Source organism: Aureococcus anophagefferens (assembly GCF_000186865.1).
Source record: "Aureococcus anophagefferens unplaced genomic scaffold AURANscaffold_14, whole genome shotgun sequence".
NCBI classification, from domain to species: domain Eukaryota; class Pelagophyceae; order Pelagomonadales; family Pelagomonadaceae; genus Aureococcus; species Aureococcus anophagefferens.
The window spans coordinates 487,894-514,971 of NW_008705574.1; the positions used below are offsets into that span (position 1 = coordinate 487,894).

General features: G+C 71.5%; 11 protein-coding genes across 11 annotated transcripts; 6 read left to right on the top strand and 5 right to left on the bottom strand.

The window, feature by feature from the left end:
* Positions 1-663: 663 nt before the first annotated feature.
* On the top strand, positions 664-984 carry AURANDRAFT_16756 (hypothetical protein; the record flags this gene model as incomplete). The annotated part of the gene is made up of 1 exon (XM_009040214.1): positions 664-984. A coding segment is annotated over one exon (321 nt), but the record flags the coding sequence as incomplete, so codon positions are not given.
* A 3,119-nt stretch (positions 985-4,103) lies between these two features.
* On the bottom strand, positions 4,104-5,528 carry AURANDRAFT_65366 (hypothetical protein; the record flags this gene model as incomplete). The annotated part of the gene is made up of 1 exon (XM_009040331.1): positions 4,104-5,528. The coding sequence occupies one exon, from the start codon at positions 5,526-5,528 to the stop codon at positions 4,104-4,106; it is 1,425 nt and encodes a 474-aa protein (XP_009038579.1).
* Positions 5,529-6,193: 665 nt separating this feature from the next.
* AURANDRAFT_65367 (hypothetical protein) lies at positions 6,194-6,664 on the top strand (the record flags this gene model as incomplete). The annotated part of the gene is made up of 1 exon (XM_009040215.1): positions 6,194-6,664. The coding sequence occupies one exon, from the start codon at positions 6,194-6,196 to the stop codon at positions 6,662-6,664; it is 471 nt and encodes a 156-aa protein (XP_009038463.1).
* Positions 6,665-7,804: 1,140 nt separating this feature from the next.
* Positions 7,805-8,838, bottom strand: AURANDRAFT_65368 (hypothetical protein; the record flags this gene model as incomplete). The annotated part of the gene is made up of 2 exons (XM_009040330.1): positions 7,805-8,308; positions 8,359-8,838. The coding sequence occupies 2 exons, from the start codon at positions 8,836-8,838 to the stop codon at positions 7,805-7,807; spliced, it is 984 nt and encodes a 327-aa protein (XP_009038578.1).
* Positions 8,839-9,796: 958 nt separating this feature from the next.
* AURANDRAFT_65369 (hypothetical protein) lies at positions 9,797-10,975 on the top strand (the record flags this gene model as incomplete). The annotated part of the gene is made up of 1 exon (XM_009040216.1): positions 9,797-10,975. One exon carries the CDS (start codon positions 9,797-9,799, stop codon positions 10,973-10,975), a length of 1,179 nt encoding a protein of 392 aa, XP_009038464.1.
* A 736-nt stretch (positions 10,976-11,711) lies between these two features.
* AURANDRAFT_28840 (hypothetical protein) lies at positions 11,712-12,767 on the bottom strand (the record flags this gene model as incomplete). The annotated part of the gene is made up of 2 exons (XM_009040329.1): positions 11,712-11,885; positions 11,997-12,767. The coding sequence occupies 2 exons, from the start codon at positions 12,765-12,767 to the stop codon at positions 11,712-11,714; spliced, it is 945 nt and encodes a 314-aa protein (XP_009038577.1).
* Positions 12,768-13,323: 556 nt separating this feature from the next.
* Positions 13,324-14,877, top strand: AURANDRAFT_28650 (hypothetical protein; the record flags this gene model as incomplete). The annotated part of the gene is made up of 3 exons (XM_009040217.1): positions 13,324-14,123; positions 14,193-14,454; positions 14,494-14,877. Coding segments are annotated over 3 exons (1,446 nt in total), but the record flags the coding sequence as incomplete, so codon positions are not given.
* A 2,973-nt stretch (positions 14,878-17,850) lies between these two features.
* On the top strand, positions 17,851-18,675 carry AURANDRAFT_4283 (hypothetical protein; the record flags this gene model as incomplete). The annotated part of the gene is made up of 1 exon (XM_009040164.1): positions 17,851-18,675. A coding segment is annotated over one exon (825 nt), but the record flags the coding sequence as incomplete, so codon positions are not given.
* Positions 18,676-18,725: 50 nt separating this feature from the next.
* AURANDRAFT_65372 (hypothetical protein) lies at positions 18,726-19,841 on the bottom strand (the record flags this gene model as incomplete). The annotated part of the gene is made up of 1 exon (XM_009040328.1): positions 18,726-19,841. One exon carries the CDS (start codon positions 19,839-19,841, stop codon positions 18,726-18,728), a length of 1,116 nt encoding a protein of 371 aa, XP_009038576.1.
* A 3,408-nt stretch (positions 19,842-23,249) lies between these two features.
* Positions 23,250-23,834, bottom strand: AURANDRAFT_3896 (hypothetical protein; the record flags this gene model as incomplete). Its single annotated transcript, XM_009040162.1, has 1 exon — positions 23,250-23,834. A coding segment is annotated over one exon (585 nt), but the record flags the coding sequence as incomplete, so codon positions are not given.
* Positions 23,835-24,136: 302 nt separating this feature from the next.
* AURANDRAFT_28884 (hypothetical protein) lies at positions 24,137-25,378 on the top strand (the record flags this gene model as incomplete). Its single annotated transcript, XM_009040218.1, has 3 exons — positions 24,137-24,656; positions 24,712-24,868; positions 25,132-25,378. Coding segments are annotated over 3 exons (924 nt in total), but the record flags the coding sequence as incomplete, so codon positions are not given.
* Between the last annotated feature and the right edge of the window lie 1,700 nt (positions 25,379-27,078).

Genomic DNA, 27,078 nt, shown 5'->3' on the forward strand with positions numbered 1-27,078 from the left:
TTCGTGCCCACGGACCAGCCGGGCGTCAACTTCATGGGTCTGTTGCTCGGCCCGCGCGGCGCGACGCTCCGCGACATGCAGGAGCGGCACCAGTGCAAGATCATCATCCGCGGCCAGGGCTCGAACCGCGAGGGCACGGCCCGCAGCTTCCGCAACGAGCCCCACGAGGACGACGAGCTGCCGCTCCACGTGTCCATCGAGGGCCCCTACGACGCCGTCGCGAAAGCGGAAAAGGAGGTGTCGAGCCTGTTGCACGACCCCCAGAGCCGCCACCGCCTCAAGCAGAAGCAGCTGAGCGTGCTCCAGGCCGGCGACGGCCAATTGGCGTTGACGAACGGCGGCGCGGACTTCTCCACGGACGCGCCGTCGTGGCAGGTCGTCGCCTGTGTGCAAATCAAATCTTCAACCCGACTTCAATATGCGCGTATCCGAATGTTTTGACACAAACACTTCCGCTGTGCTTCGAGAACTCGACGAGAGTAATCGATCCGTCCAAAAATCAGCCGAATCGACTTCGATTTGACCGAGCTAGAGAATTCTCAAGTTTGGCCCCGACGTCCCAGCTCACTGGTTGATTTTGCTACACAGGTCGTCGCGGCCGCGCCGCGCGCGGGCGAGACGACGTACGAGGCGCGCGTGCCCAACGGCATGGTCGGCTTAGTTATTGGCAAGGGCGGCGAGACCATCAAGCGGCTCCAGTACGAGTGCGGCGTCCGCGTGCAGATCGCTTCGGACCCCGAGCCCAAGGACCCGAACGACGCCCGGGCCGTCGAGACGCGGCGCATCGCGATGACGGGCACGCCCGAGGGCATCGACCGCGCGAAGCGCGACCTCGACGACATGCTGCGCACGCGCCAGAATTCGAGCGCGTCGAACCCGGCGAACGCGGCCGTCGCCGTCGACTTGGTCGTCGCGAACGACAAGGTCGGCCTCATCATCGGCCGCCAGGGCTCCACCATTAAGGGCATCCAGGAGCGGTCCGGCGCGCACGTGAAGATCCCGGCCCAGGCCGACGAGCACAACCCCAACGCGCGGACCATCACCATCGCCGCGGACACGCAGTACGCGGTCAACGAGGCGCGCGCGGAGATCGAGCAGCTGCTCGCGAACGAGCTCGAGCGCCACGCGGGCGGCCTCGCCGACGACCCCGTCTTCGGGCCCGCGACGCCCTACGCCGTGCCCGAGGGCTGCGTGGGCCTCATCATCGGCAAGGGCGGCGAGACGATCTCGCGCCTGCAGCAGGCGACGGGCGCGCGGATCCAAATTCCCAACGAGGCGCAGCCGGGCACGGACCCGCCGATGCGCTACATCATGATCGGCGGGTGCCCGACGCGCGGACGCGGGCCCAGTACGAGATCGCGGCGCTCGTGGGCCAGCACGAGACGCGGAACCCGGGCATGGGCTCGGCCATGGTCGACCCGTACGCGCAGACCGCGGACCCCTACGCCGCGGACCCCTACGGCTACGGCGCCGCCGCGCCGGCCGCGGCGCTCGCGCCGGACGCCTACTACCAGGACTTTTGGAACTACGTCGGCTGGTACGGCGAGGAGGCGGCCCGCGCGACCTACGGCGCCTACGCGCCGCCGCCGGGCACCGCGCCGCCGCCGCCGCCCGCGCCCGAGCCCCTGCCGCCGGGCATGGCTCAGGCCGCGGCGCAGCCGGCGGCGGCGCAGCCCGCGCAGCCCGCGCAGCCCGCGCAGCCCGCGCAGCCCGCGCAGCCCGCGCCGCCCGCGCCGCCCGCGGCGCCCGCGGCGCCGACGCCCACCGTCGAGATGGGCTAAGCTCCTTTACAGCTCGCTCCGGGGCGCGGCGCGCGACAGGTCCCGCTCCGAGAGCCGCGCGCGGAGGCCGCGGTCGTCGGCGGCGCACCCGCCGCGCCGCCCCGCGACGGCCCCGACGCCGCAGGTCTCCGGCCGGCCGTCGTCGGGCGACGCGAGCGCCGCCTCGACGGCGAGCAGCCCGAGCTCGAGCTGCCCCGCGTAGTAGAGCGGCGTGTAGATCGGCGACCTGGGCAGCAAAAGAGTGATTCAACGTCGCTTCAACGTGAGTGTTCCGCGCGCGCGTTCCGAAAAAAGCATCAACGCTTCGAGACCGTTCCGAGAGATGATCGCTCGTCCAAAGATCAGCCAAAACGAGTGGAAACCGGCCGAGATATGAGCCTTAGAAGTTGGGAATTTCGCTCTCTTTTCCTGCCCTGTCGGCGACGAGACGAGGCTCGCGAGCTTCGGGTTGTCGGCCGCGACCTCGACGCGGACGCCGCAGGCGCGCGCCTCGAGCACGGCCCGCTCGCCGCCGCCGCGCCAGTCGTCGGGCACGAAGACCGCGTCCGCGCGCGCGAAGAAGTCGAAGAGCTCGGCCCAGGGCACGGCGTCCTCGACCTCCGCGCCCGACGTCGTCAACGCGTCGACGACGCTTCGCGCGGCGTCGGACACGGCGCCGTCGTCGCCGCGGATCTTGCCGATGGCCAGGCGCCGGCCCGGCTTGGCCGCCAGCGCCTCGGGCCGCTTGAAGCCTGCGTGGGAAACGACCGGTGACATCGAAGTCGATACGGCTGATTTTTGGACGAGTCCTTTGCTCTCGTCGAGTTCTCGACGGAGAGCACGAGACATTGCGTCGAAGCGGTCGAATACTCTCGCATTGAAGTCGGGGTGACTATGTTCCTGCCCGGCTCGAAGCCCGCGTGGTCCGCGAAGGCGCCCACGAACAGGAAGTCGTAGCGCTCCTCCGCCGCCGTGTTCGCGCGCGCCGCGGCGCAGAGGTCCGCGACGGCGTCGGCGTCGACGCCGAAGGCGTGGATTGGCCGCCGGTGGCGCCCGCGGCTCAGGAAGGCGCCGAGGTACCAGGGCGCCTCGTAGTAGAGAACGTCGTAGAAGCGCGGCGCGGTCCCCGGCGGCGGGTAGGAGCCCGCGACCTGCAGGCTCCGCGTCAGCGCGCAGGCGGACCCGTCCCGCGCCCAGAGGTGGTCGCGGAAGAACGTGTCGACGACGTAGTCCCAGTTGCTCTTGACGACGACGTGGTCGAAGCGCGGCCGCAGGAACTCGCAGAGCTCGCCGAAGAACGCGGGCGTCGCGCCCTCGAGGTCGTGGACGTTGAGGAGCGAGAGCTCGCGCCGCGTCCCGGCGGCCCAGAGCTTGACCGCCTGCTCGAGGCCCACGTCGCCGGACGACAGCGCCGGCGGCCGGTAGTAGACGACGGCGACGCGGCAGAGGCCGCCGCCGCAGGTCGCGTTCGTCGGCGCGCGCGCGACGGCGCCGGCCCAGCGGCAGGCGATGCTGTCCGGCAGCGACGGGTCGCAGGCGGCCGCGGCGGCGACTAGTAATGCGGCTGCCCTCATGGCATCAGATCATGCCATCGCAAAGTCCTTGATGTTCAAGGTTAGGAGGTAAACAACGTTCTTGAACGGCTTCTGTGGCGCTAGAACGAGCTCATCGTCACCGACGACCTCGCCGAGCTCTCCGCTTTCATCACCATGTCGAAGCCCAAGTTCACGTACTTTGACACGGGCGGCCGCGCCGTCGCCTGCCGGATCTGCCTCTTCAAGGCCTTTGGCAAGGACGGCTGGGAGGACGATCGCTTGAAAGATTACGCCACACAACAGAGCATGAAGGCCGAGGGCAAGTTCCCGCTCGGGTCCGTGCCCGTGCTCACGCTCGCCGACGGCGCCCAAATCTGCCAGTCCGAGGCCATCTGCCGCTACGCGGCCAAGGTCGCGGGCCTCTACCCCGACGACGCGCTCGCGGCGCTCGAGGTCGACATGGTCGCGACGTCGTTCATGGAGGTGCTGGGCAAGTGCCCCCAGGACCCGGACAACGAGAAGAAGAAGGCGCTGCGCGAGGAGTACGCCGCGGGCTGGATGCTGCGCGCGATGACGTTCCTCGAGAAGACGTACTCGAAGACGGACTCGGCGTTCCTGCAGAACACGCTGACCATGGCCGACCTCCACCTGCTCATGGTCGTCGACATGATCTTGTTGGGCCAGTTCGACTACGTGCCGGCGACCTACATGGACCAGTTCCCGAAGCTGCTCGCCGCGTCGACGGCCGTCAAGGCCCACGACGTCGTCACGGCGTACCTCGCGAGCTACCCGAACTAGGCGCCCCGGCTTACGTCGCTGTAGCCTTCGCGGCGAGCTTCTGCTTCGCGGCGGCCCGGGCGTCGTCGACGCCGCCGCCGGCGAGGGCCGTGATCTGGCCGACGCCCTCGACGACCGTGCGCCGGTTCGAGTTCGACGAGAGCCGGTTCCGCGCCTCCTTCTCCTTGACGTGCGTGGGCTTGACCTCCTCCTGCTTGTCCGCGAGGGCCTGGCGCCGCGCGAGGTTCTTCTCCGCCTCCTCCGTGGCGAACTGGAGGTTGTGGATGACGTGCGCGCCCCGGGCGCCCCTGAAGTTGCGCTTCGCGTAGACGAGGATGAGGTGCTCGGGGATCGTCAGCTCCCGCGGCGGCGGCGCCATGCGGATCTTGTGCGCCGCGTCGAAGGCCGCCTCCTCGGCGACGAAGGACTTGGCGTCGGGCTCGCCGCCGAGGGGCTTCGGCGGCTTCGCGGGCTCCGGGTCGCCGTCGGGCGGCGGCGGCGGCGCGGACGCCTTCCGCGCCTTGAGCGCCTTCAGGGATCTGGGCTGCTCGATGGCGTCGGCGTCCGTCGAGTCGTCGCTTCGCGACGCGTCCGGGTCGAAGGAGTCGTCGTCGTCGTCCGACGCGAGCTCCTCGGGCGTGGGCTCGTACTCGCCGTCCAGCGTGTCGAAGTAGGGCGGCGGCGCGCGGAACGGCTGCTCGACGACGGCGAACTGGGCCTGGAAGGCCTTCATGGCGCGCTTCCGCGCCGCGAACTGGGGCCGCCGCTTCCGCAGGAGCGCGGCGCAGGCGACGTTGCGCGAGTTGATGGCGACGTCGTAGGCCGTGTGGCCGTTCTCGTCTCTCAGCGTGGGATCGCAGCCCGCGAGGAGCAGGATCGTCGCCGTCTCGACGCCGTTGAAGGCGCCCATGGCCGCGATGTGGAGCGCCGTCCAGCCCGCCTTCGTCGTGAGGTTGATGCACGACACCATGGGCTTCTTCTTCTCCTTCTCCGCCTCCGCCTCCTCCTGCTTCCGCCGCGCGTCCTCTTCCTCCTCGCGCCAGTTCCGCGACTTGCCCGTGTAGCGCGACCCGCCGATGACCGTGGACCCCTGCTCCGCGGCGAGCCGCGCCTCGTCGAGCTTCCGCGCGGCCTTGGCGCGCTCCCTGCCGTCCTCGGAGACCTTGGTGATCCGGCCCGCGCCGCCGGCGAGCGCGCTTCCCGTGCCCATGCGCGCCTCGTAGTCCTCCTTCGCGCGCAGCTTCTTTAAGTCCTCCTCGCTCGGCGCGCTCGCGACGCCCAGATCGTTGACGACGAGGAGCTCGACGCACTCGACGTGGCCGTTCCATGTGGCGAAGTGCAGCGGGCAGAGGCCGTTCTCGTCGCTGGAACACGGGTTGCCGCCGCCGAGGATGAGCTCCCGCAAATAAGTCGCGTCGCCCTGGGCCGCCGTCTCTCGCAGGACCGTGCCGCTCATCGGTTTCGGCAACGAATAAGCCGCTCGAACCGCAGTTGGGGCAGCGCCAGCGGGATGCGAGGCTGCCGACCGGCGGTGCACACAAATGATTGCGGCCAAAGATGACCTAGGGATCCCTCATGAGATTGGCCAAGCCTTCCCGAGCGAGCATTAGCATTCTCCCGGCAGCCCGTCGTCGTTGCCGCCGCAGCAGGCCGCGAACTAGAATGACGAACGCGGCGGTCGTCGACGCGCAGCCGATGCCGGCCGTCGAGCCGGGCGCGGACGCCGATGACATCTCCCTTTTGGGCTCGGACGGCGGGCCTGTTCGGCGCGCGCGCGACGGCGGCGGCCACGGAGGCGTGCGTCGCCGCGTAGTGGGACGGCGCGACGATGGCGTCGGCGACGAGGGGCTCGAAGGGGAAGAGGTTCGGGAGCTCCATGACGATCTTCGCGCGGACGCCGATGACATCTTCCGCGGCCACGCGCGCGTCGTGGTGACGCAGGCGGAAAGAGCCAAGGGCAGTGAGGTGGACGCGTTTTACGTCGCGCCGGAGGCGGCGCCGCGCGAGCCGTTTTTGTTCCTGCGCGAGACGTCGGAGGAGAACTGGCGACTGTGCTGCACCCCGTGCCACGCTTACGAGCTGAGGGCCCGCGGCGACGCGGCGGGCCCCGTGCTCCTGGAGATGAGCAAGCCTTGGCATTGGTGCGGCAGCCCATGGCCGACGTTTACGTGGCTCTCGGTGTGCGCGTGCGCGGCGATCGTGACCGCGTGCCTCGCGGAGCCCGCGGTCGCCGAGGTCGCCGACGGCGACGGCGCGCTGGGCATCGTGCGCGACGACCCGCGCCTGTGGATGAGATGCGAGGGCGCGGTGTCCGCGGTGAGCGCGGACGGCAGCGACGCGTTCGCTCTCGGTCCGAAAGGTCTCTGGCGCATGGCCTGGTGCCACTGCCTGGAGCGCTCGACCGTCTCCGCGCACGACGCCCTGGGGGGCGCCGGCGGCAAGGTCGCGCGCCTCCCCGTGACCTGCTGCGAGCATCTTGCGAAGAAGAGCCGCGTCCTGGTCGACTTCGGAGACGTGCGCGACGCGCGGCGGCGCAAGCTCCTCTTCGCGAGCGCGCTCCTCTTCCAGCGGAACTTTTGGGATCGACAATGAAACAAGCCTCGAGCCCTCTGGGAAGTACTCGGATTTCCAATAGCCGCCTAGTACGGCTTGGGCAGCCCGCGAGAGCTGCGTGTCGCTTCAACTTTAAACGTTGCACACAAAGTGAAGCTCTCTCGACGGACGAGGGGCAATGGAGAGCTAATTTTTTGAAATATCCATCCGAGTCACTTCTCATCCAGCGGCGGAGGTGCCTCCCCGACCATCACTTGGTGCAGAATGGACAAGTTTCTCAAGCCCTGCGCGAAGCGTGCCGCCGACGCCGTCGCCGACGCGCGCGGCACCATCGCCGCCGCCCCACCCAAGCGCCTGAAAACCGGCCCGACAACCTTCCTCTACGTGAAGCCGTCGCGCGACGTCGTCGAGGTGCTCGAGACGATGGGCACGGTCGTCACCTTCACCGAATTCAAGACCTGGCCCAACAGCATGCCGAACAACATCACGAAACTCGAGGCCGCGGCGATCAAGGCCTCGGAGCACGGCCCCGTCGTGCTCGTCGGCACGTCGTTCGGCTGCCGCGTCGTCGCGGGCCTCCTCGCGAAGCGCGGCGCCGCCTGGGCCGACAAGGCCATCCTCGTGAGCTACCCGCTCTACGGCGACAGCGCCAAGGCGCCGGAGCGCGTCTCGGCGCTGACGCGCGTCCACGCCGGCGCGAAGCTCCTCTTCCACTCGGGGTCCAAGGACGAGTTCCTCGACCGGTCCGGCTGGCGCGGCGCCGGCGCGCCGACGGGCGCCGCCGCGCTGAAGGCGGTCCTCGCGGAATCGGGGGCGGCGCCGACGTACTCCATCGTCGACGGCGCGCGCCACAGCTCGTGCTCGTCGAAGAAGGCGAAGGAGCAGTTCCGCGCGTCCGTCGCCGCGTTCCTCTCCGAGCCCGCGGCGCCGGACGCCGCGGCGCCCGCGGCCCCGCCCGTCGACGTCGACGCCGTCCGCGAGGCCCGGCTCGCCCGCTTCGACGAGCCGGCGCCGGCGAAGGACGAGCCCGCGCCTCCCGCCCCCGCGCCGCCGCCGCCGCGCTCGGACGAGCCCGCGCCTGCCGCCGCCGCGGCGCCGCCGGCGCGCTCGGACGAGCCCGCGGCCGGCAAGGACGCCGCCGCTCCCATCGACCTGACCTAGGGCCGCCCCGAACAAGGATCATAAGGCGATGACGCGCGTGACGCCCAGGAGCGCGTGGACCCTGGGGTCGTGGGCGATGGCGATGACCGTGCGATTCTCGAGGTGGGGCAGCAGGTTTCGGATGACCTCGCGCTCCGTGGCCTCGTCGAGGCCCGAGGTGAACTCGTCGACGAGCAGCACGGGCGTCGGCCTCAGGAGCGCGCGCGCGAGCGCGAGGCGCTGGCGCTCGCCGCCGGAGAGCGCGACGCCGCTCTCGCCGACGGGCGCGCCGACGCCGCCGACCTTCTCGAGGAGGCCGCCGAGGCCCGCGCTTCGGAGCGCCGCCTCGGCCCGCGCCGCGTCGCAATCGCCGCCGCAGGCGACGTTTTCCAGCAACGAGCCGCTGAACACAAACGGTTCCTGCTGCAAGACGCCGACCACGCTCCCGCGGAGCTCGTCGAGCGCGTACGCGGCGACGCCGACGCCGCCGACCGCCACCTCGCCCTTGTCGACGTCGTAGAGCCGCGACAACAGGCGGAAGACCTATGGAGGCGCCGTTACTCGACGTGAAAAAAAAAGGGACGCCGGAAGACCGTCGTCTTGCCGCGGCCGCTCGGAGCGACGAGCGCGACGCGCTCGCCGGCCGCGACGTCCGCGGACCACGCCGCGAGCAATGGCGCGTCCCTCCGCGCCGGGTAGGCGAAGTCGACGTCGCGGAAGGACACGGTCGCGCCCGCGGCGCTCGGCGCGCGCGCGTTGCCGCCGCGCATCGCGGGCGATCGATCGGAGATCTCGAGGACGCGCTCGACGGCGCCCGCGCACCGCGCGAGCTCCGCGTAGGACGCCATGCCGCCCGCGACGGCGAAGCCCAGGCCCACGGCGTACATCAAAAAGCTCGAGAGGTCGCCGGCGGAGAGGTCGCCGAGCTCGACGAGCGCGGCGCCGCGCGCCATGACGCCGACGAAGCACGCGTGGAAGGCCAGGCCCGTCCACGCGGCGAAGATCGCGTAGCATCGCCCCAGGGCCGCGGCCTCGGCGCGCGCGCCGTCGACGGCCGCGTCGTGCTCGGGCATGCGACAGCCTACCAAGTGCGTCCGTGACGATTGATCATCGTTTCCCGGTCAAAAAGCTCTCGAAAGTCGTCGCGGACGCCGGCGACGACCGTCGGCGCCCAAAACCCGGAACGACCGCAGGTCCTGGACGCAGGTGAGCGCGAGGGCCGCCGCGGTGCCCAACTTTTCTTGTACGCGGGCCTGCCGCCGCTTCAGGTCGCCGCCGCGGTGCACGGCCGCCGCGAACAGCGTCGGGAACGCCGCGACCGCGAGCCTCGCGAGCGGCCGCGACACGCGGAAGAGCATGACCACCGACCCGAACGCCACGGCGAGGCTCCGCGCGGCGCCGACGACGACGTCCGCGGCGCCGCGCACCACCGCCGTGTCGGCCGCGAGCCTGCCGACGAGCGCGCCCGAGTCCTCGGAGACGTCGAACCAGGCCAACTCCTGGCGCAGCAAGTTCGCGAGCGCCGTTTTGCGCGTCTTCGCGGCGATGGCCTCGCCGGACCGCACCATGACATCGGTCCGCAGCGCGACGAGGACCGCGTCGGACGCGAAGACGGCCATGAGTTGGCGCGTCGCCGCGGTCGCCGCGGCGCCGTCGCCGGCGACGCTGGCGTCGATCAATCGCGCGCTCACGCGGGGCACGGCGAGCGACAGCGCCGTCGACGCCGTGTTGAGCGCGACACCGGTCCCGAGCCGCCACCGCTCGCAGCGCGCCAGCCGCCAGAGCCGTCGGAGGTCGACGGTGGTGGTGTTGCCGGTGTGGTTGCTGGTGTCGCCGCGGAGCGCCGATGCGCTGCCAGCGCTCGCGTCGCCGCTACCGCCGCCGCGGAGCGCCAATGCCGGTCGCGTGCGCAGCCCGCGAGCTTGGTTGCAGCATGCTGCCAAGAGTATGAGTGCAGCCCGGGCCCATCGCATGCTTCAACACGTCGATTGCACCCAAAGGAGCCGCGTGTTCAGGGGCATGGTGGCCCCCATGCAAAAACTCACGGTGCAGCTCGCCTTCGCGGAGCCGCCCTGCGCGCTGGCGCTGCAGCTGCCGGAGCACTGGGGCTCGCGGTCCGTGGCGCGCGGCGTCGTCGGACCGGTGCTGAAGAAGAAGCGCTGCGACGTAACCGTCGACGATGTGGAGCTCACGGTCGGCGGGGCTGCCCTCGCGGCGACGACGCTCGTCAGCGACGTCGACTGGGGCGAGCCGGCCGTGGCGGTCCTGCGCCTGAAGAGGAGCGCAGCGCCCGCGCCGACGCCAACACCCGCGCCGGAGCCGGAGGCTACCGCGCCGGAGCCGCCGAAGGCTACCGCGCCGGAGCCGAAGCCGCCGGCGCCGAAGCCGATGAGACCGCGGTACCGCCCGACGCAGCCGCCCGAGGCGGCGCTGGGCTGCCGCGACCAGTACGCGTCGCGGATCCTCGCGGGCGTCGAGCGCGGCGCGCGCGCGGACGCGTTCGCGGCCGCGGTCGCGGCCGAGGTCCGCCGGGAGCCCTGGTACGGCGAGCTCGACGGCCGCAACGAGAGCGCGCGGCCCCTCTACCAGGTCATGTTCAAGGTCGCCCTCGCGGGCCTCGCGGAGCGCGTCCGCGGCCCCGCGGCGCGGCGGTCGCTCCTCGGAATCGCCGTCGCGCTCGCGCGGAACGGCCTGCTCGACTGGGGCTGGCCCTGGAGCCTGCGGCGCATGCTGGGCCTCGCGGCCGTCGAGTTCGCCGCGCTCGGCGCGACGGGCGCGACCGCGGCGGGCCTCGCCGCGTGCGATCCGCGCAACGCGGACGCGGTCGCGGCGCGCGTCGCGGCGGCGGTCGCGCGCGACGGCGTCGCCGTCGTCGACGGCTGCTTTGGCGGCGCCGTGGCCGAGTTCGCCCACGCCGAGGCCGCGGCGGCGGCGCACCGCTTCGCGCCCGCGGAGGTCGGCGTCGGCGCCGCGAGCGGTTACGACGGCTCGCGGCGCTCCGACGCCATCTACTGGCTCGACGGCGCCGACGAACATCGGCCCGCGCTCGCCGCCCTCGTCTGCGCGCTTCGACAGTTCGGTGAACAGCTCGGGCCGCGGCTCTTCGCCGCGGAGGGTCGGCCTCTGTGTGCAAATCAACCAGTGAGCTGGGACGTCGGGGCCAAACTTCAGAATTCTCTAGCTCGGTCAAATCGAAGTGAATTCGGCTGATTTTCGGACGAATCGATTGCTCTCAGCGAGTTCTCGAAGCACGGCGGAAGTGCTCGTGTCAAAACATTCGAGTACGCGCACATTGAAGTCGGGTTGAAGATTTGATTTGCACACAGGTCGGCCTCCGGTGGACGCGGAGCTCGGCCGCGCGCGGCGCCGCGCGCGCGACATCCGGGGCGCCCGGGCGGCGTCCGTCGTCGCCGAGGCGACCATCGCCCAGCCGCTGGGCATGCTCAGCGTCTACGCGGCGGGCGCGCGCTTCGAGCGCCACGTCGACAACGAGGGCAAGTCCCAGGGCTGCGACATTCCCAACGTCAAAGGCTCCTCTCTCGGTCGTGTTCCACTCGGTTCGGCTGATTTTTGGACGAGCGATCATCCCTCGGAGCGCTCTCGACGCGTCGATGCTTTCTCTGGAACGCGCGCGCGACGTCGAATCGCCCTGTTTCCCGCCCAGGCGGCGACGCGCGCGTGTTGACCGCGGTCTACTACGTCAACGACGCCGGCTGGGACTGCGGCCGCGACGGCGGCGCGCTGCGGCTCTGGGACGTGCGCGGCGGCGCGCACCGCGACGTCGCGCCGGCGCGGGACCGGCTCGTCGTCTTCCTGTCGCGCGTCGTGGCCCACGAGGTCCGCGCGGCGAAGCGGGACCGCTACGCGCTGTCCGTGTGGTTCAAGGAGCCCTACGCGCTGCCCCCGGGGGCCTAGAGTGGCGGCACTTTTAGACGGCGACGGGTCCTCACGCCTTCGGCTTGCGCTGGGGGTCGTTGCCGTTGCCGTGCGGGTCGTCCGGGTCGATGCCGGCCTCGTCGGCGTACTTCTTCGCGAGGACGTCGAACTCGGCCTCGGCCTTCTTCATCTTGAGCGTGTAGGGGTGGTTCGGGTGCTGGCCGTACATCTGCTTCTGGAGCCGCTCGATGACCTGCGAGGCCGCGCGGCTCCGCGTCGACGTCCGGACGCGCGCGCGCGCGTGTTCCTCTCTCCCCGCCGCGACGCCAGACAGGGGGACGCCGTCGACGCGGACCTGCTCGTCCTTGCCCATGTGCGCGTAGCACGTGACCATGTTGATGAGCGTGTCGGCGTCGTTGACGTTCTTCGACTGGGCCTGGAGCAACAGCTTCTCCGCCTCGTCCCACTCGCGGAGGTGCATCTTGCACACGGCGAGGCTGTTGAGGAGGCTCAGCGTGGCCTCGAACTTGTCGATCAATTCCTCGAACGCGTAGGCCGCCTCCTTGTACTTCTCGCCGCCCGTCGCCAGGTTCACCCAGCCGCTCACGAGCTGCGTCAGCGTCGCGTCCTCGTCGGCGTCGCTCAGCTTCTTGAGGTGGGCCTGGGCCAGGTCCAGGCGGTGGATCTTGAGGCAGAACTGCGCCCAGAGCGCCAGTTGCTCCATCGTCTGGCCGTGGCGGATGGCCGTGAAGGCCTCCTTCATCAAATCCTCCTTCTCGTAGACGAGGGCCGCGACGAGCTGCACCGTGGGGTGGTCCTTGGACGCCGCGTCGCCGAGCCACTCGCCCAGGGTCATGATGACCATGTCCTTGGTCGACGCCGGGTCCTCGAGGTACTGCGCCAAGAGCTTGACGGCCTGGAGCGGCATGGCGCTCTCCTCGTTGACCTCGCCGATGACGAGGCCGTACTGGCCCAACCCGATGTAGGACCGGTAGACGAACTCGTCGCGCTCGACGGCGAGCACGTCGCTCAGGCGCGACAGCTGGTTCCCCTCGGCGATGGCCATGCTGAAGTTGCCGAGCCAGAACCGGTTCCGCAGCGTGTAGAGCTCGTCGGGCTCGGCCATCCTGACCGGACCGGGGGGCGGCGCAGGCGCAGGTGCTGCGGCGCGCGCGACGACGAGCTACTCGCGGCGGCGGCGGGCTCTGCGTGAGTGATTTAGCCCCGGCCAAGCTCGGTCGACGCGCGGCGTCGTCGGGCGCCGGCGACCACGTCGTCCAGACTCGCCTCTTTCGCGTGCTTGGAGGAGTCTCGCGGCTACGTCCGTCGGCCCTAGCGTTCCCGGACTGAGTTCGCGAAAATTGGGCGCGCGCGATAAAAGACGCGCGCGCGCCCGCGCCGCTTTGGCGCGGCGCGCGACTGCCTGCGCGTAGACGGGGCGAAGAATAACGAAGCCCGGTGCTCTCGAGGCTCGCCGGACTGCCTCGGGCGCACGGGGCCGCCCGGACCAGGGCACGACCCCCGGTGACGCTCTTGAAGTGCAAACACGTCGGGACGGCCGAAGGAAGCGCTCAGCCCACGCTCACCATCGCCCGCAGCAAGTTGCGGTGGACGTGGAGAGTCGGAACTCGCACCGCGCGCCCCCCTCAAGCTTCTAGATGCGCACAACCTTGATAGTCATGATGCTGCTGCGTCGCGCCGCGGGATGGACACGCGTCCTCGGAGGCGCGGCGCGGCCGGCGCGGCCGACGCTGTCGCGGACCTTCGGGGACGTGGCGCGGCGGTCCCTGGTCCAGGGCGCCGAGGAGACGGTGAGTGGGCTGGACTACGCCGCCGAGGAGGGCTTCGAGCCGCCCAAGGTGCGCCTCGTCGGGGAGCCTTCGCCCGCGGAAGACGCGGCGGAGGAACAGGCGGACGAGGCGCCCGCGGCGGACCCGCGCCTCATCGCGGGCCGCGAGGGCGTCCACGCCAAGCAGGCGGCGAAGCTCGCCCAGCGGGGCATCGACACGATGACGGAGATCCAGCACCTCACCTTCGACGCGGCGCACGCGGGCCGCGACGTCCTCGGCAAGAGCCGCACGGGCACGGGCAAGACGCTGGCCTTCGGCCTGCCCCTCGTCGAGCGCCTCGCGGAGCGCGCCCGCGAGGGCGACTACGACCCGAAGAAGCGCGCCCGCGGGCCCGCCATCCTCGTGCTCGCGCCGACGCGCGAGCTGGCCAAGCAGGTGGAGGCGGAGTTGCACCTCCTCGCGCAGACGCACGGGCTGTCGACGACCTGCTTCCACGGCGGCGTGTCCTACGGCCCCCAGGAGAACGCGCTGCGCCGCGGCGTCGACGTGCTCGTCGCCACCGTCGGCCGCGTCATCGACCACATCGACCGCGGCAACTTGGACCTGTCCGACGCGTACCACGTCGTCCTCGACGAGGCCGACGAGATGCTCTCCATGGGCTTCGCCGACGACGTCGAGCGCATCTTCTCCGAGTGCCCCGCGGGCAAGGCCCGCGGCGGCTCCCGCGCGGCGCGGTCCGCGCGCGACCGGTCGGAGACCAGCTTCGACCTCGACGACCTCCTCGGCGCCGCGCCGCCGCCCGCGGACGCCGCGGCCCCGCTCCGCCGGCCCCAGACGCTCCTCTTCTCGGCGACGACGCCGTCCTGGGTCAAGAAGCTCACGTCCAAGTACCTCGAGGACCCGGAGCTCGTCGACGTCGTCGGCGACGCGCGCCAGCAGGCCGCGACGACGGTGACGCACAAGGCCGTGCTCGTGCCCCGGGGCCCCGACGCGCGCGCGTCGCTCCTCGAGGACATCATCGCCGTCGAGATCTCCAAGAACTCGGGCCAGGCGACCGACGAGGCCGCGCAGGGCGGCGGCCGCGTCATCGTCTTCACCTCCACCAAAAAGGAGTGCGACGAGCTCGCGGGCGGGCCGGCGTTCCAGCGCCTCGCGGCCCAGGTGCTCCACGGCGACATCGGCCAGGCCCAGCGCGAGACGACGCTCGCCCAGTTCCGCCGGGGCGCCTTCACGGTCCTGGTGGCGACGGACGTCGCCGCGCGCGGCATCGACGTCAAGGGCGTGGATCTGGTCGTCCAGTACCGCACGCCCCGCGACGCCGAGGGCTACGTGCACCGCAGCGGCCGCACGGGCCGCGCGGGCCGCGACGGCACGGCCGTGGTGTTGTACGACGAGCGCGAGGAGCGCGACGTCCGATCCTTGGAGCGGCTGACGGGCGTCACGTTCGCGCGCCAGGGCCCGCCGTCGTCGGCGCAGGTCCTCGGCGCGGCCGCGGCCGACGCGTCCATGGCGCTGGCCAAGGTCGAGGACACGGTGCTGCCCTACTTCGACGAGGGCGCGGCCGCGCTCTGCGCGGCCGAGCTCGGCGTCGACGCCGCGGACGTCGACGAGCAGACGAAGCGGCTCGTCGCCAAGTGCCTCGCGGCCATCTCGCGCAAGACGGACGTGTCGCCCCGGTCGCTGGTCACGGGCGAGTCGGGCAAGCTCACGCTCCTCATGAAGGCGCCGCGGCCGCTGAAGACGTCGGACGTCGTCTACGCGGTGTCGAAGCTCCTCGAGCGCGTGCCCCAGAGCGACGAGGGCGTCTCCGGCGAGCAGCAGGCGCTGCGCCGCGACGGCGACCGCGTCGGCGCCGTGCGCGTCTGCAAGGACGCGACGACGGCCGTCTTCGACCTGCCCCAGGACAAGGCCGCGGCGCTCCTGCGCTTCGTCGAGGAGCAGAACTTCGACAAGTTCGCCTTCGCCGAGTGCGACAACCTGCCCCAGCTCCAGCAGCAGGAGTTCCGCGGCGGCGGCGGCGGCGGCTACCGCGGCGGCGGCGGCGGCTACCGCGGCAACAACCGCGGCGGCTACCGCGGCGGCGGCGGCGGCGGCTACCGCGGCGGCGGCGGCGGCGGCGGCGGCGGCGGCGGCTACCGCGGGGGCGGCGGCGGCGGCGGCTACCGCGGCGGCGGCGGCGGCGGCGGCTACCGCGGCGGCGGCGGCGGCGGCGGCGGCGGCTACCGCGGCGGCGGCGGCGACCGCTACTAGGCGCCCCCTCCAGCTCGTCCGATTCGACTCTCGATTGCGACCGCGGCCGGGTCTGTGAGCCCGCCCGCGAACGACCCCCCCCACCCCAGATCCCCCTCCTCGCCCGAGCCCTCCCCCACTCATCGAGCGCGTAAGTGCACATACCAAGAGAAAGAACCATGCCGCGGCGCCGGCCGGGGGATGCGTCCGGGGCCCGGGCAGCCGGACGGCGCCGGTGATGCCGACAACGTGAACCATCGTTGCCGTAGAAAAACTGTAGAGCATGGGCTGCCTTCAGAGATAACATTGCGGAGTAACAGGAACGCCTGCTGCCATCGGCTCGATGACGACGATCACGGCGGCGCAGTTCGCCATGGCCTTCGCGCTCTGCGAGACGCCGCAAGCCTCCGCGCGACCCAGCGCCGCCCGGCCGGCCGCAACATCATCGGCGGCGCCCCCGGCCGCGGCGGCCGCGGCGCCCACCGGCGCCGCGGCGAAGCCCGAGAACAAGAAGTGTGCGAATCCGGCGTCCTCGAACGCGCGAGAGGCTGCCGCGCGCGCGCGGACGCGGAGCCGCCCCGACGAACGCCCCCGCAGACGCGATGATGCAGAAGATGCACCTGCCGCGCGGCGCCATCGAGCAGAAGATGCGCGCGGAGGGCAGGAGCGAGGCGGACATCGCGGGGTTCTTCGGCGCGTAAAAATTAGTCGTTGAAGAACGAGTAGGCGGGGATCGCGGGCGACATGGTGAGGAGCGTCGGGTCCGAGCCGTCCGTCGGCCTGACGGCGAAGCGGTGGCCGGGGAAGGTCGTCACGTCGACGGCGCGGTTCGCGGCGTCGAGCGTGTTGATGAGGTGCTCCGCGCCGTCGTGGGCGACCCAGAGCAGGGGCACGCGGAGGTCCGCCGGCGCCGCGGAACCGAGCGCGAACGACACTTTGAACGGTGACGCGTCGTCCGCCGCGGGCGCGGCGTCCCCCGCCGCGTCGACGGCCACGGCCCGGGTCCGCCCGCCCAGGCCGTCGCCCCAGTGGGGCGGCACGGCCAGGCGGATCTCGTAGCGCGAGAAGGGCCACTCCTTGGGCCGGTAGTGCAAGAACAGGGACCCGTAGTAGTCGCCCCGCATGGGCCGGCTCCGCCGGTGGAAGCACTTGGCGCTCTCGTAGAACATCATGGTCCCCGGCTTCAGGTCCACGCCCGCGTAGGTGCCCGTCGCGTCCTCGATCTCGAGCAGGAAGGGCTCGTCGAGTCGCGAGTCGACGTGGAAGACGCTCGAGATGACGTGCGTCTCCGGGATGTCGAGGTGGTCCGCGAGCGTCGCGCCGTCGCGGTAGAGGCGCACGCCGTAGACCGACGTCGGCTCGAGCTCGACGCCCGCCCAGGCCTCGTGGAGGGGCTTGAGCTGGTCCAGGACCCAGTAGTTCAGCCGCTCCTGCTCGAGGAAGTCGGGCTCGTTGGGACCGGACACGCCCGAGTGCGCCGCGCCGCTGAAGGACTTCTCCTTGCGCGGCGCGCGCTCGGCCATGGAGGCGCGCACCCTGTCCAGCACGGCCGCGTGGACGTGCGCGGGCGCGTCGACGACCTCCCACTGGGGGACGGTGAAATTGCGCATGAGCCGCGCCTGCGCGATGAACATCCAGGCGTCCCAGCGCTCCTGGGAATCCTCGAGTTTCATGGCCTCGGCCTCGCGCCGCGCCATGGCCGCCGTGTAGCTCGGCAGCTCGCGCTCGACGAGCGCCGGCGGCGGCCAGCTGCCCCAGCGCCGCTTGAACTCGACGACGCGCGACTCCTCGTCGAGGAAGGACTGCGTGTCGAAGATGGTGTCGCCGTGGAGGCGCTGGCCCAGGCGCTCCTTGTCCACCTCGTTGGCCCGGGACACGGCGACGGCAGCCCAGAGCAAGCGCGATGCCATCGTGATTGCGGGCCAGTTTATCCCTACGGCACCATGCTTCGTTGAATATTCAATCTTCGAGAGGCAGCCCTCGCCTATGCTCGAGCTCTAATCCTTGATGGCCGACATGCTCAAGTCCATGATGGCGGCGATCGGTTTGGCCGAGGACGACGCCGCGTTGTGGGGCAGCCCGACGGAGCTCGCCACGAAGGACGAGCTCCTCGCGGCCCGGGACGCCCTGAAGAGCTACGACGACGTCCTGCGCACGCCGCAGCTCAACGACTGGCCCGTCGGCGACACGAAATTAACGCTCAAGCTCGAGTCGCTCCAGACCACGGGCTCGTTCAAGATCCGCGGCATGCGCTACAAGCTCCACGTGTCGGACGTCGCGCGGCTCAGGTCCGCGGGCGTCGTCACGCTCTCCGCGGGCAACGCGGGCAAGGCCGTGAGCTACCTCGCGGGCAAGGCGGGCATCGACGCCAAGGTCTTCATGCCCGACACGGCGCCCGACGACCGCAAGCGGCTCATGGAGGACCTGGGCGCGTCCGTGGCCAAGGTGCCCGGCGCCGAACTGCTGGACGCCGTCGCCGCGTGCGTCGCGACGGAGAAGCGCATCCTCGTCCATCCCTTCGACGACGTCGACCTCATCCGCGGCCACGCCTCCTGCGGCCTCGAGATGCTCGAGGACCAGCCGGACGTCGACGTCGTCGCCGTGTGCTGCGGCGGCGGCGGCCTCCTCGCGGGCGTCGCGGCCGCGTACAAGCTCTCCGGGTCCAAGGCGCGCGTCGTCGGCGTCGAGCCCGAGGGCGCCCAGTCCATGGCCATTTCCGTGAGGACGGGAAGGCACGCCTGGTGCCCCGACGGCGGCAAGACGGAGACCATCGCCCACGGCCTCGCGCCGCCCTTCGCTGGGAAAGCGACGTACAACCACGTCCGCGCGTTCTGCGACGACGTCGTGACGGTCACGGACGCGGAGATGCGCGAGGCGACGCGCGCGTTGTTCCGCGCGGGGGTCGTCGCCGAGGTGTCGGGCGCGGCGGCCGTCGCGGCCGCGCTCGCGGGCAAGCTCGGCGACGTCGCGGGGAAGAAGGTCGCGTGCACCGTCTCCGGCCGCAACATCGACGTAGGCGAGTACGAGGAGGCCCTCTCCGACCGCCCCATGGCCCACTAACAAAGTTAGAGCGCGAGGCCGCCCGCGGCCATTTTCCGGAGTTTGGCGAGCTGCGCCTTCTTGTCCTCCTTGGCCTTGGCCTTGGCCCTCGACGCCTGCTTCTTCTGGGCGCCCTTGACCTTGTTCGCCGCTTTCGTCGTCGACGCGTCGCCGGCGGTTTTCACGTGTTTCATCGCGTCCGCGACGTTGCTCTCGCGCCGCCGGTCGCGCTCGCGGTTCGACTCCGCGAGCGCGCCGAGGCGCGCGGTCTCGAGCTTCTCCCAGGCCGCCGTGGACTCGCGGAACGACGGCCAGCTCTTCATCTTCTCCATCTCCTCGTGCATCTGGAGTAGGGGCTTCATCCGCTGCTTCTCGCGCTCCTTCGCCTCCTCCTCGGGCGTCTTCTTCGCGCAGCGCTTCTTCGCGGCGGCCTCGGCCGCGGCCGCGGGGCCCGCCTTCTTCAGCGCCTTTTGTTCCGTGTACATGTCGCGGAAGGACCGGATCGTGTCCTGTGACTCCGCGGGGAGGCTGCCGATCATCGACTCGGGGAGCACGAGCACCTGGGTGACGTACTCCTTCTGGTCCGGGGGCAGCTTGTCGAAGAGCGACAGGGAGAAGTCGATGTCCTCGGCCCTCTGCTCCGGCGCGTCGACGCGGCCGGGCTCCTTGCCCGCGGCCTTCTCCGCGACCTGGATGGCGTACATCTTCCGCAGGCCCTCGATCTGCTCGCGCTGGTCCGCGGGCAGCGACGCGACGTCGGCCTCGGCGAGGTCGAGCATCTTCGCCACGTAGGGCCGCTGCTCGTCGGGCAGCTTCTCGAAGAGCGGCAGGGAGAAGTCGACGGAGGACGCCTCCTTCGGCGCGGCCGAGGGCTTGCCGTCGAGGTGCTCCCGCTTCGTCGGCGCCGGCGCCGGCGCCTCCTCGGCCTCGAGCGCCGCGCCGTCGGCGTCGAACTCCTCCCAGCGCTTGTAGCCCTTATCGTAGGTGTGGGCCGCGGCGCTCGACGACGCGCTCGTCGTCGCCGGCGGCGCCGGCGACGGCGGCGCGGGCTTCGCGGGCGACGGCGCCCGGTCGAGGTCGACGTCCGCGACGTTCTCGAGGTCGAACGACCCGTCGGCGGCGCATTCGAGCACCGCGGCCATGCCTCCGCGCTGCGACGCCGGTTGTCGCGCTCCAAGCGCGCCAGCCCAGGCTAAAGATGCATTGGTCAACGTCCGATGATGCACTCGCGATGGTGACGACTAATTTGCATCGATGCTGATCGTCGACGCGTGAGCGCCGAAGAGACATGCGTCTCCTGCTCCTCGCGGCGTCGCTGCTGCCCGCGAGCCTCGGCAAGGCGATCAAGGGCTGCGTGCCCAAAGCGCCATCGCCGACAGTCATTCACATCCCCAAGACCGGCGGCGCCTACCAGCGTGCGGCGGCCGTCGCGAATGTTTACGCCGTGCATCGTAGGCACGACGGCGACGTTTTATTTCCCCTACTTTACCAATAAGAAAGCGAAGCGCGTCATCCCCGTGCCCCTGCTGCTCGGCAACAGCTCGTGCTCGTGGCATCACGTGCCCCCACGCTACTTCCGCTACGGCGCCGCGGCGAGCCCCTACGCGGGCCGGCGGACGGTCTGCTTCGTCCGCGACCCCGTGTCGCGCTGGCTCAGCGAGGCCTTCTATCGCAAGGTCGCCTTCAGCGCCAGGAGCCTCAACGCCTACACGGCGCAGCTCGTCGGGCGGCTGCGGGGAACGGGACGCGGTCGACGTTCCGGCCCGCGGCCTTCGTCGACAGCCCGGAGAAGCTCAAGGAGATGAAGAAGCGGCCGCTGGACGCGGCGACGATCGACTGGGACCCGCTCCAGGACTGCCATTTGATCCCCCAGCACGTCTACGTCTTCGACGAAACGGGCGCGCGCGTCTGCGACGAAATCCTCAGGACGACGAACCTGACGGCGGAGATCCAGCGCCTCAAGGCCGAGGACTGCAAGACGGGCATCGAGGCCCGGACGATGAACGCGCGGCCCAAGGCCCACGACTTCACGTGGCGCGACCTCGAGCCCGAGCTCCTCCGCGCGATCACGCGACTGTACGCGCGCGACTACGAGCTCCTCGGCGACTACTTCGACGACCGGCCCGACGTAAGCTCATTTTAGCTGCGAATTTCAAGGGGGTGGAGTGTGCGAATTGCCGGGGCGGGGATGCCGGGGCGGGGGTGGCGTGCGAATTGCACGGGAGCTCGAAGCGGCGGACGCAGCGCGGCGGCGCGGCGTCGACGTCGAACTGCGTCGCCTCGAGCGCGCCGAAGAGGAAGCTCACGCACGGCGGCGTCGGGAGCTAGAAGCGGCGCGGCGGCGGCGGCGGCGCGAGGCCGCCGTGGCCCGCGTCCGCGGGGCTGCCGAGGAAGGCGACGACGATGTTGACGACGTCCTCGGCGACGCGGGAAAGCGGCGAGCCGTCGTCGCGGTGGCCGATGTGGACGAGCCGGAGGCGCGCGCCGTGGCGGAGCGCGCGCTCGTCGAGGAGGCCGAGGCGGCGGCGCGCCGCGCGCTCGCGGCGCCCGAGCGCGTAGGTCTGGACGGCGCCGTCGGCGCGGATGTCGGCCTTGAGGCGCGCGTAGGTCGCCTGCGCGCCGAGGAGCGCGTCCATGGCCGCGCGCGCCTCCGCCTCCGCGTCCTCGGAGCCGCCCGCCCCGCGGGCCGCGCGGACGTCGCGCGCGCGGCGCCGCACGGCCTCCGTCGCCGCCGCCAGCCCCCGCTGGGCGTCGCGGGCCCGGACCAGGGACCGCTTCGCCGCGCGGTAGGCCGCGCCGTCGACGGACGTGGCCTTGACGACGACGTCGACGTCCGACGTGTACTGGAGCCGCCCCGCGGCCTCGAGGGCGGCCCGCGTCCGCGCATCGGGCAGCCAGGCCGCGAGGCCCGTGTCCGCGTTGAAGGCCACGAGCCAGAGCGACTCGAAGGGCAGCGGCACGCGCGCCGCCGTCAGCACGGCCGCGGCGACGTCGCGGACCCCGTGCCCCGGGAACACGCACCATCGCAGTAAGACGCCCTCGTTGCCGAGCTCCAGCGTGCCGCCCGCGCCGGCGCTGCCGTCGAGCAGCGGCGGCCAGTGCGCGTCGCCCGCGCCGTAGCCGAAGGCCGGGTTCGGCGCGCCCGGCGGCGGCACGAGGAGGCGCACGCCCCGTTCGCCGGGCGCCTTGGCGAACGCGTAGACGCCCGGCCCCGGCAAGAAAGCCGCGTCGACGCGGCCGACGTCGAAGGCGTAGGCCTCGGAGGCCGGGTTCGTCGGGAGCGCGTAGCGCGCGACGCCCGGGTGCGGCGCCACGGCGAAGCCCGGCCGGAGCTTCCGGCCGTCGACGGTCGCCAGGACGACGACGGACGGGAACGGCGCGCGGCACGGCGGTATGTCTTGGACTCCTTCGACGAGCGGCGCCGGGGGCCGCTCGTCCGCCGTGCGCCCGCTGCACTTGGACAGCTCCAGGTCGCCCAGGGAATCCAAGCTCGGCGCGCCGCGACCCGCGCGGAGCGGGTCCCGCACGCCCGCGTTCGCGAGGAGCACGGCCCGCTCGCTGTCGCCGGAGACGGACGACGCCGCGCGCTCGAGCGCCGCGTTCTCGGAGCTCGCCTTCGACGACGCCGGCCGCGTCGCGAGCGACATGAGATTCAGGTCCATGGCGTTGCCTAAAATCGTCGCGCCGGTGCCGTCCGGCGCGCGCTGGACCAGCAGCGGCGCGACCCTCAGATCCACGGCGAGCACGAGGGGGAAGGGCCGGGGCTTCGCCCGGCGCTCGAGCACGCGCGCGCACTCGTCCAGCGCGACGCGCCGGTCCTCGTCGCTCCGGAAGGGCAGGTCGTTGAGGGTCTCGGGCCTGTCCTTGATCGTCGGCGCGTGCGCGCCGCGGCTCCAGACGGTGATCCGCGAACTTCGGTCGACGCCGATGGCCACGAGCATCAGATCCCGCAGCGGCGGCTCCTCCTTGCCGTCCTCGACCGACGCGCCGAGCTCGTACTCGTGGAGCGGGGAGTGAGCGTCCGTCGGCTTCGGGGACCGGCGCCGCCTCGCGAGCCGCGCCGCCACACCCGCGAGGACGACGCCGGCCCCGAGCGCGGCGGCCCAGCGCCACCCGTAAAAGTACCCCCGCCCGCCGCCGCGCGCCGCCGCGGCGAGGCAGCCGGCGAGGGCGCAGGGCAGGCGGCCGTCGTCGCACGTCTCGACGGCGCCGCATTGTAACGGATTCCCGTCGAGCGCGCAGGTCAGCCCGTCGTCGCAGATGCCGCAGCCCGCGTCCACGCCGACGAGGGCGTTGCCCTCGACGTCGAGGGACGCCAGGGGCAGGGCCAACAAGTCGCAGGGGACGACGCCGACGAGCGCGTTCCGCGCGACGTCCAACTCGGCCAGATTCGCCGCGAGCGATAGCGACGGCAGGGGCCCCGTGAGGGCGTTGCGCCGGAGGTGGAGCTTCCGGAGGGGCGCGGGCTGCGTGACGTTGGGGATGGGGCCGAAGAAGCCGTTGCCGTCGAGGTCGAGGTCGAGGAGGCGCGCGTGCGCGAAGAGCGGTTTCGGGAGAGGGCCCGCGAGGCCCGCGTTCGCCGCGTGGAGCATGACGAGGGCCGGCAGTTGCGCGACGGCGTCGGGGATCGTGCCCGAGAAGGCGTTGTTGTCCAGGAAGAGGTCGCGCAGGAGCTCCAGGCGGCCGTAGGCCTCCGGGATCGGGCCGTCGAAGCCGCCGTTCCGCGCGTCCAAAATCTCCAGGAGCGGGCAGCTCCCGATGGCCGGGGGCAGGGCGCCGCCAAAGTCGTTGTCCTGGAGCCAGAGCGCCCGCAGCATGGGGCCGTAGGGGCCGCCCGGGAGGCCGCCCGCGAAGCCGTTCGCGTTGAGCCCGAGGTACTCGAGGCGCGAGAGGTTGACGAGCGACGCCGGCACGGTGCCGTCGAGCTTATTCTCGTAGACGGCGAAGGTGCGCAAATGCTGAAGCTCGCCGAGGCTTTCCGGCAGCGGCCCCGTGAGCGCGTTCGAGTAGAGGCTCAGCCACTCGAGGTTCGCGCCGTACGCCTCGGGCAGCGGGCCCGAGAGCGCGTTCGCGTGGAGGTAGGCCTTCCACAGGTGGTCGCCCCGCAGGAGCCACGGCGGCACGGGGCCCGTGAGCTTGTTGCCGCTGACGCTGAGGATGCGCAGCGACGGCGCGCAGGCCTCGAGGTCGCCGGGGATGGCGCCGTCGAGGCCCCGGTTCTCCGCGCGGACGTCCGTGCAGTTGCAGCCCGCCGTGCCGTAGCCGCAGGAGGACAGCGCCCCCCGCAGGAAGTCGTCGAGCGTCCGGGCGAGGGCGGGGGCGACGAGGGCGAGGGCGAGGGCAGCCCGAAGTCCGCCCATAATTACACCATTTTACCAGGTCTTGCGATTCTTGAAGCGCGCTTTCTCTTTCGGTGAAGTGCCTGATGGCTACCGGAATGCGCGCCGTGCTCCTGCTCTGCGCGCTGACCCGTGCGTCGGCGATCACGACGGGCATCTTTGCCTCGTGCGCCGGGCCCAGCGCCAGCTCGTTGGCCCACTGCGACGCGTCCCTGGCCCCGGAGGCGCGCGTCGCGGCGCTGCTGGGGCAGCTGTCCACCGACGAGAAGATCGCCCTGCTCTCGCCGACGCAGACGCCCTTCTGCGCCTGCCACACGCTCGCGAACGACGGCGCCGACCTCGGCGTCTACCGCTGGCTCGTGGAGACGAACAGCGGCGTGTCCGCGCCGTGCCTCGCTCCCGGCCGGTGCCCGACGATGTTCGTCGGCCCGCTCGGCGTCGCGGCGGCGTTCAACCGCAGCGCCTGGGAGCGGAAGGGCGACGTCATCGGCCGGGAGCTCCGCGCGCTCGCGAACGTCGCGGCGGGCCGCTACGGCCGGGAGAACTACACGCTCTACGACAAGGCGACCGTCGGCCTGACCGGCTTCGGGCCGAACGTGAACCTCGTCAAGGACCCTCGTCGGCGACCGGCGTCTCCTTCGTTTTGGATGGGTGCGATGGGGTGCTCGCGTAGGCTACGGCCGCAACTCGGAGCTCGCGGGCGAGGACCCCGTCCTCGCCGGGGCGTACGCGGCGGCCTTCGTGAAGGGCGTCCAGCGGCGCAAGGGCGGGATCCTGCGGAGCGCGGCGTACCTCAAACACTACACCGCCTACAGCGTGCGCCGCGCCGCGTCCCGCGTATTTTGAACGACGGAGGACCGTGCGAGATCCGCGGCGGTCCCTTCCCGACCGCCGCGTCGAGCTCGCGGGCTATTTTTAGAATCCCGGAGAGTCCGAGAGCCACCCGCGGGTGCCGTTGACGCGGGCCGCCCTCGTCCCGTGAGCGCCCCCCGCGAGTTCACACCTGAGACCCGCACAGGTGGAAACGAACCGCTTCACGTTCTCGGCGCCGCTCAGCGCCTTCCAGCGTCCTGCGACCGTGACAACCTTAGAGAGGTTTTGACCGGGAAAACGATGGAAAATCGTTACCGACGCATGTGGTAGGCACCTTCGACCTCCACGACAGCAACCTGCGCCAGTTCGAAAAGGGGTTCGTCGACGGCGGCGCGAGCGGAGCAATGTGTAGCTACTTCGCGCCGAACGGCGTGAGCTCCTGCGGCTCGAAGGCGCTCCTCGAGGAGACCGTGCGCCAGACCTGGAAACGGCCCGACGCCGTGATCATGACGGACTGCTCGGCCGTGGCGAACATGGCCAAGAACGCGATGAACTTGTCCGACGAGGGCGCGGCCGCTTTGGAGGCCGGCGTCGACGTCTACGGCGGCTGGAACGACGACCTCTGGGGCGACGGGACGCTGGCCAAGGCGCTCGGCGACAATCTGACGACGCTCGCCGCCCTCGACGCCGCCGTCGCGCGGACGACGCGCCAGAAGCTCGAGCTGGGGCTGCTCGACGCGGCGACGCCCTGGGACGACCTGGGCGTCGACGACGTGAACGCGTCGGAGTCGCGCGCGTCGGCCTACGACCTCGCGCTCCAGAGCCTCGTGCTCCTGCGCAACGACGGCGGCGGGACGCTGCCCCTCGACGCCACAAAAAACGTCGCCGTCGTCGGCCCCCTCGCGGCCGACGGGCTGCTCCTCCGGTCCGACTACGCGAATTCCTACGAGGGGGCTCTGGCCTACGCGCCGTCGCTCCTCGACGCCGTCCGCGGATTCGCCCCGTCGGCGACCTACGCGGCGGGCTGCGACGTCGACGGCGCCGACGACTCGAGGATCGCCGCGGCCGCCGCCGCCGCCGCGGCCGCGGACGCGGTGATCCTCGCCGTCGGCACGACGCACGCGCAGGAGCACGAGGCCCTCGATCGATCCGACACGCTCCTGCCCGGCGTCCAGGAAAAGCTCGCGCTCGCCGTGCTCGCCGCCGCCGCGGAGGCGTCCGTGTCCGTCGTGATCGTGCTCTGCAACGGCGGCATCGTGAGCGTCGACGCGCTGTTGACGACGGACGCGACGATCGCCGTCGTCGAGGCCTTTAGCCCGCAGTCCCAGGGCGCCGACGCGCTCGCGGCCCTGGTCTTCGGTCGGGAGAACCGCTGGGGCAAGCTGCCGGTGACCGTTTACGGCAAGGACTACGCGGCGACGACGAGGATCACCGATATGGACTTCAGGAACCGGTCGTACCGCTACTACGAGGGCGCGCCGCTCTTCGCCTTCGGCGACGGCCTGAGCTACACGTCCTTCGCCCACGCCTGCGCCTGCTCTTCGAACGTCGCCTGCGCGTGCAACGTGACGAACACGGGGAAACGCGCGGGCGACGAGGTCCTCATGGTCTTCCACCGGCTCTCGGCGCCGCTCCGGGCCGCCGTGCTCCGGGAGCACCCCGTGCCCCTGAAGCAGCTCGTCGACTTCGAGCGCGTCGCCCTCGAGCCCGGCGCGTCCGCGCGCGTCGCGTTCGAGGCCATCGACGCGTCGCTCACGACCGCGGACGGGTCCCGCCGCGTCTACGCGGGCGGCCACGAGCTCGTCTTCTCGCGCGGCAACGGGCGCGACGTCGTCATCCCCGTAACCGTGTGAGCTCGGTGCGATGGGTCGTTAGGGACGCGGCGCGCGCTTCGCGAGGCACGAAAGAGAGGGCGCGCGGGTCCGTTCCGCGTGTTCGGGGTCGGGGGTGACATTTCGCCACCGACCCCGACGACGCGTGTGGTACGTTTGAATTGCGCCGTCGGCGGTCGGCGGCGCGTGAGGTACATTTGAATTGGGGCGGGCGGGGGTTTCTGACAATTTGCGGTCGTCTCCTCAGCTCGAGGGCTCGGCGAGGAAGGCCGTGGGGTCGGCGCCGTCCGTTCCGCGGAACGAGTCGGCGCCGTAGGGGGCCTGCGGGCGGAAGTCGTTTCCGCCGAGCGGGAAGCCGGGCCGGTCCCGGAGGAAGTCCGGCGGCGGCGACCGCG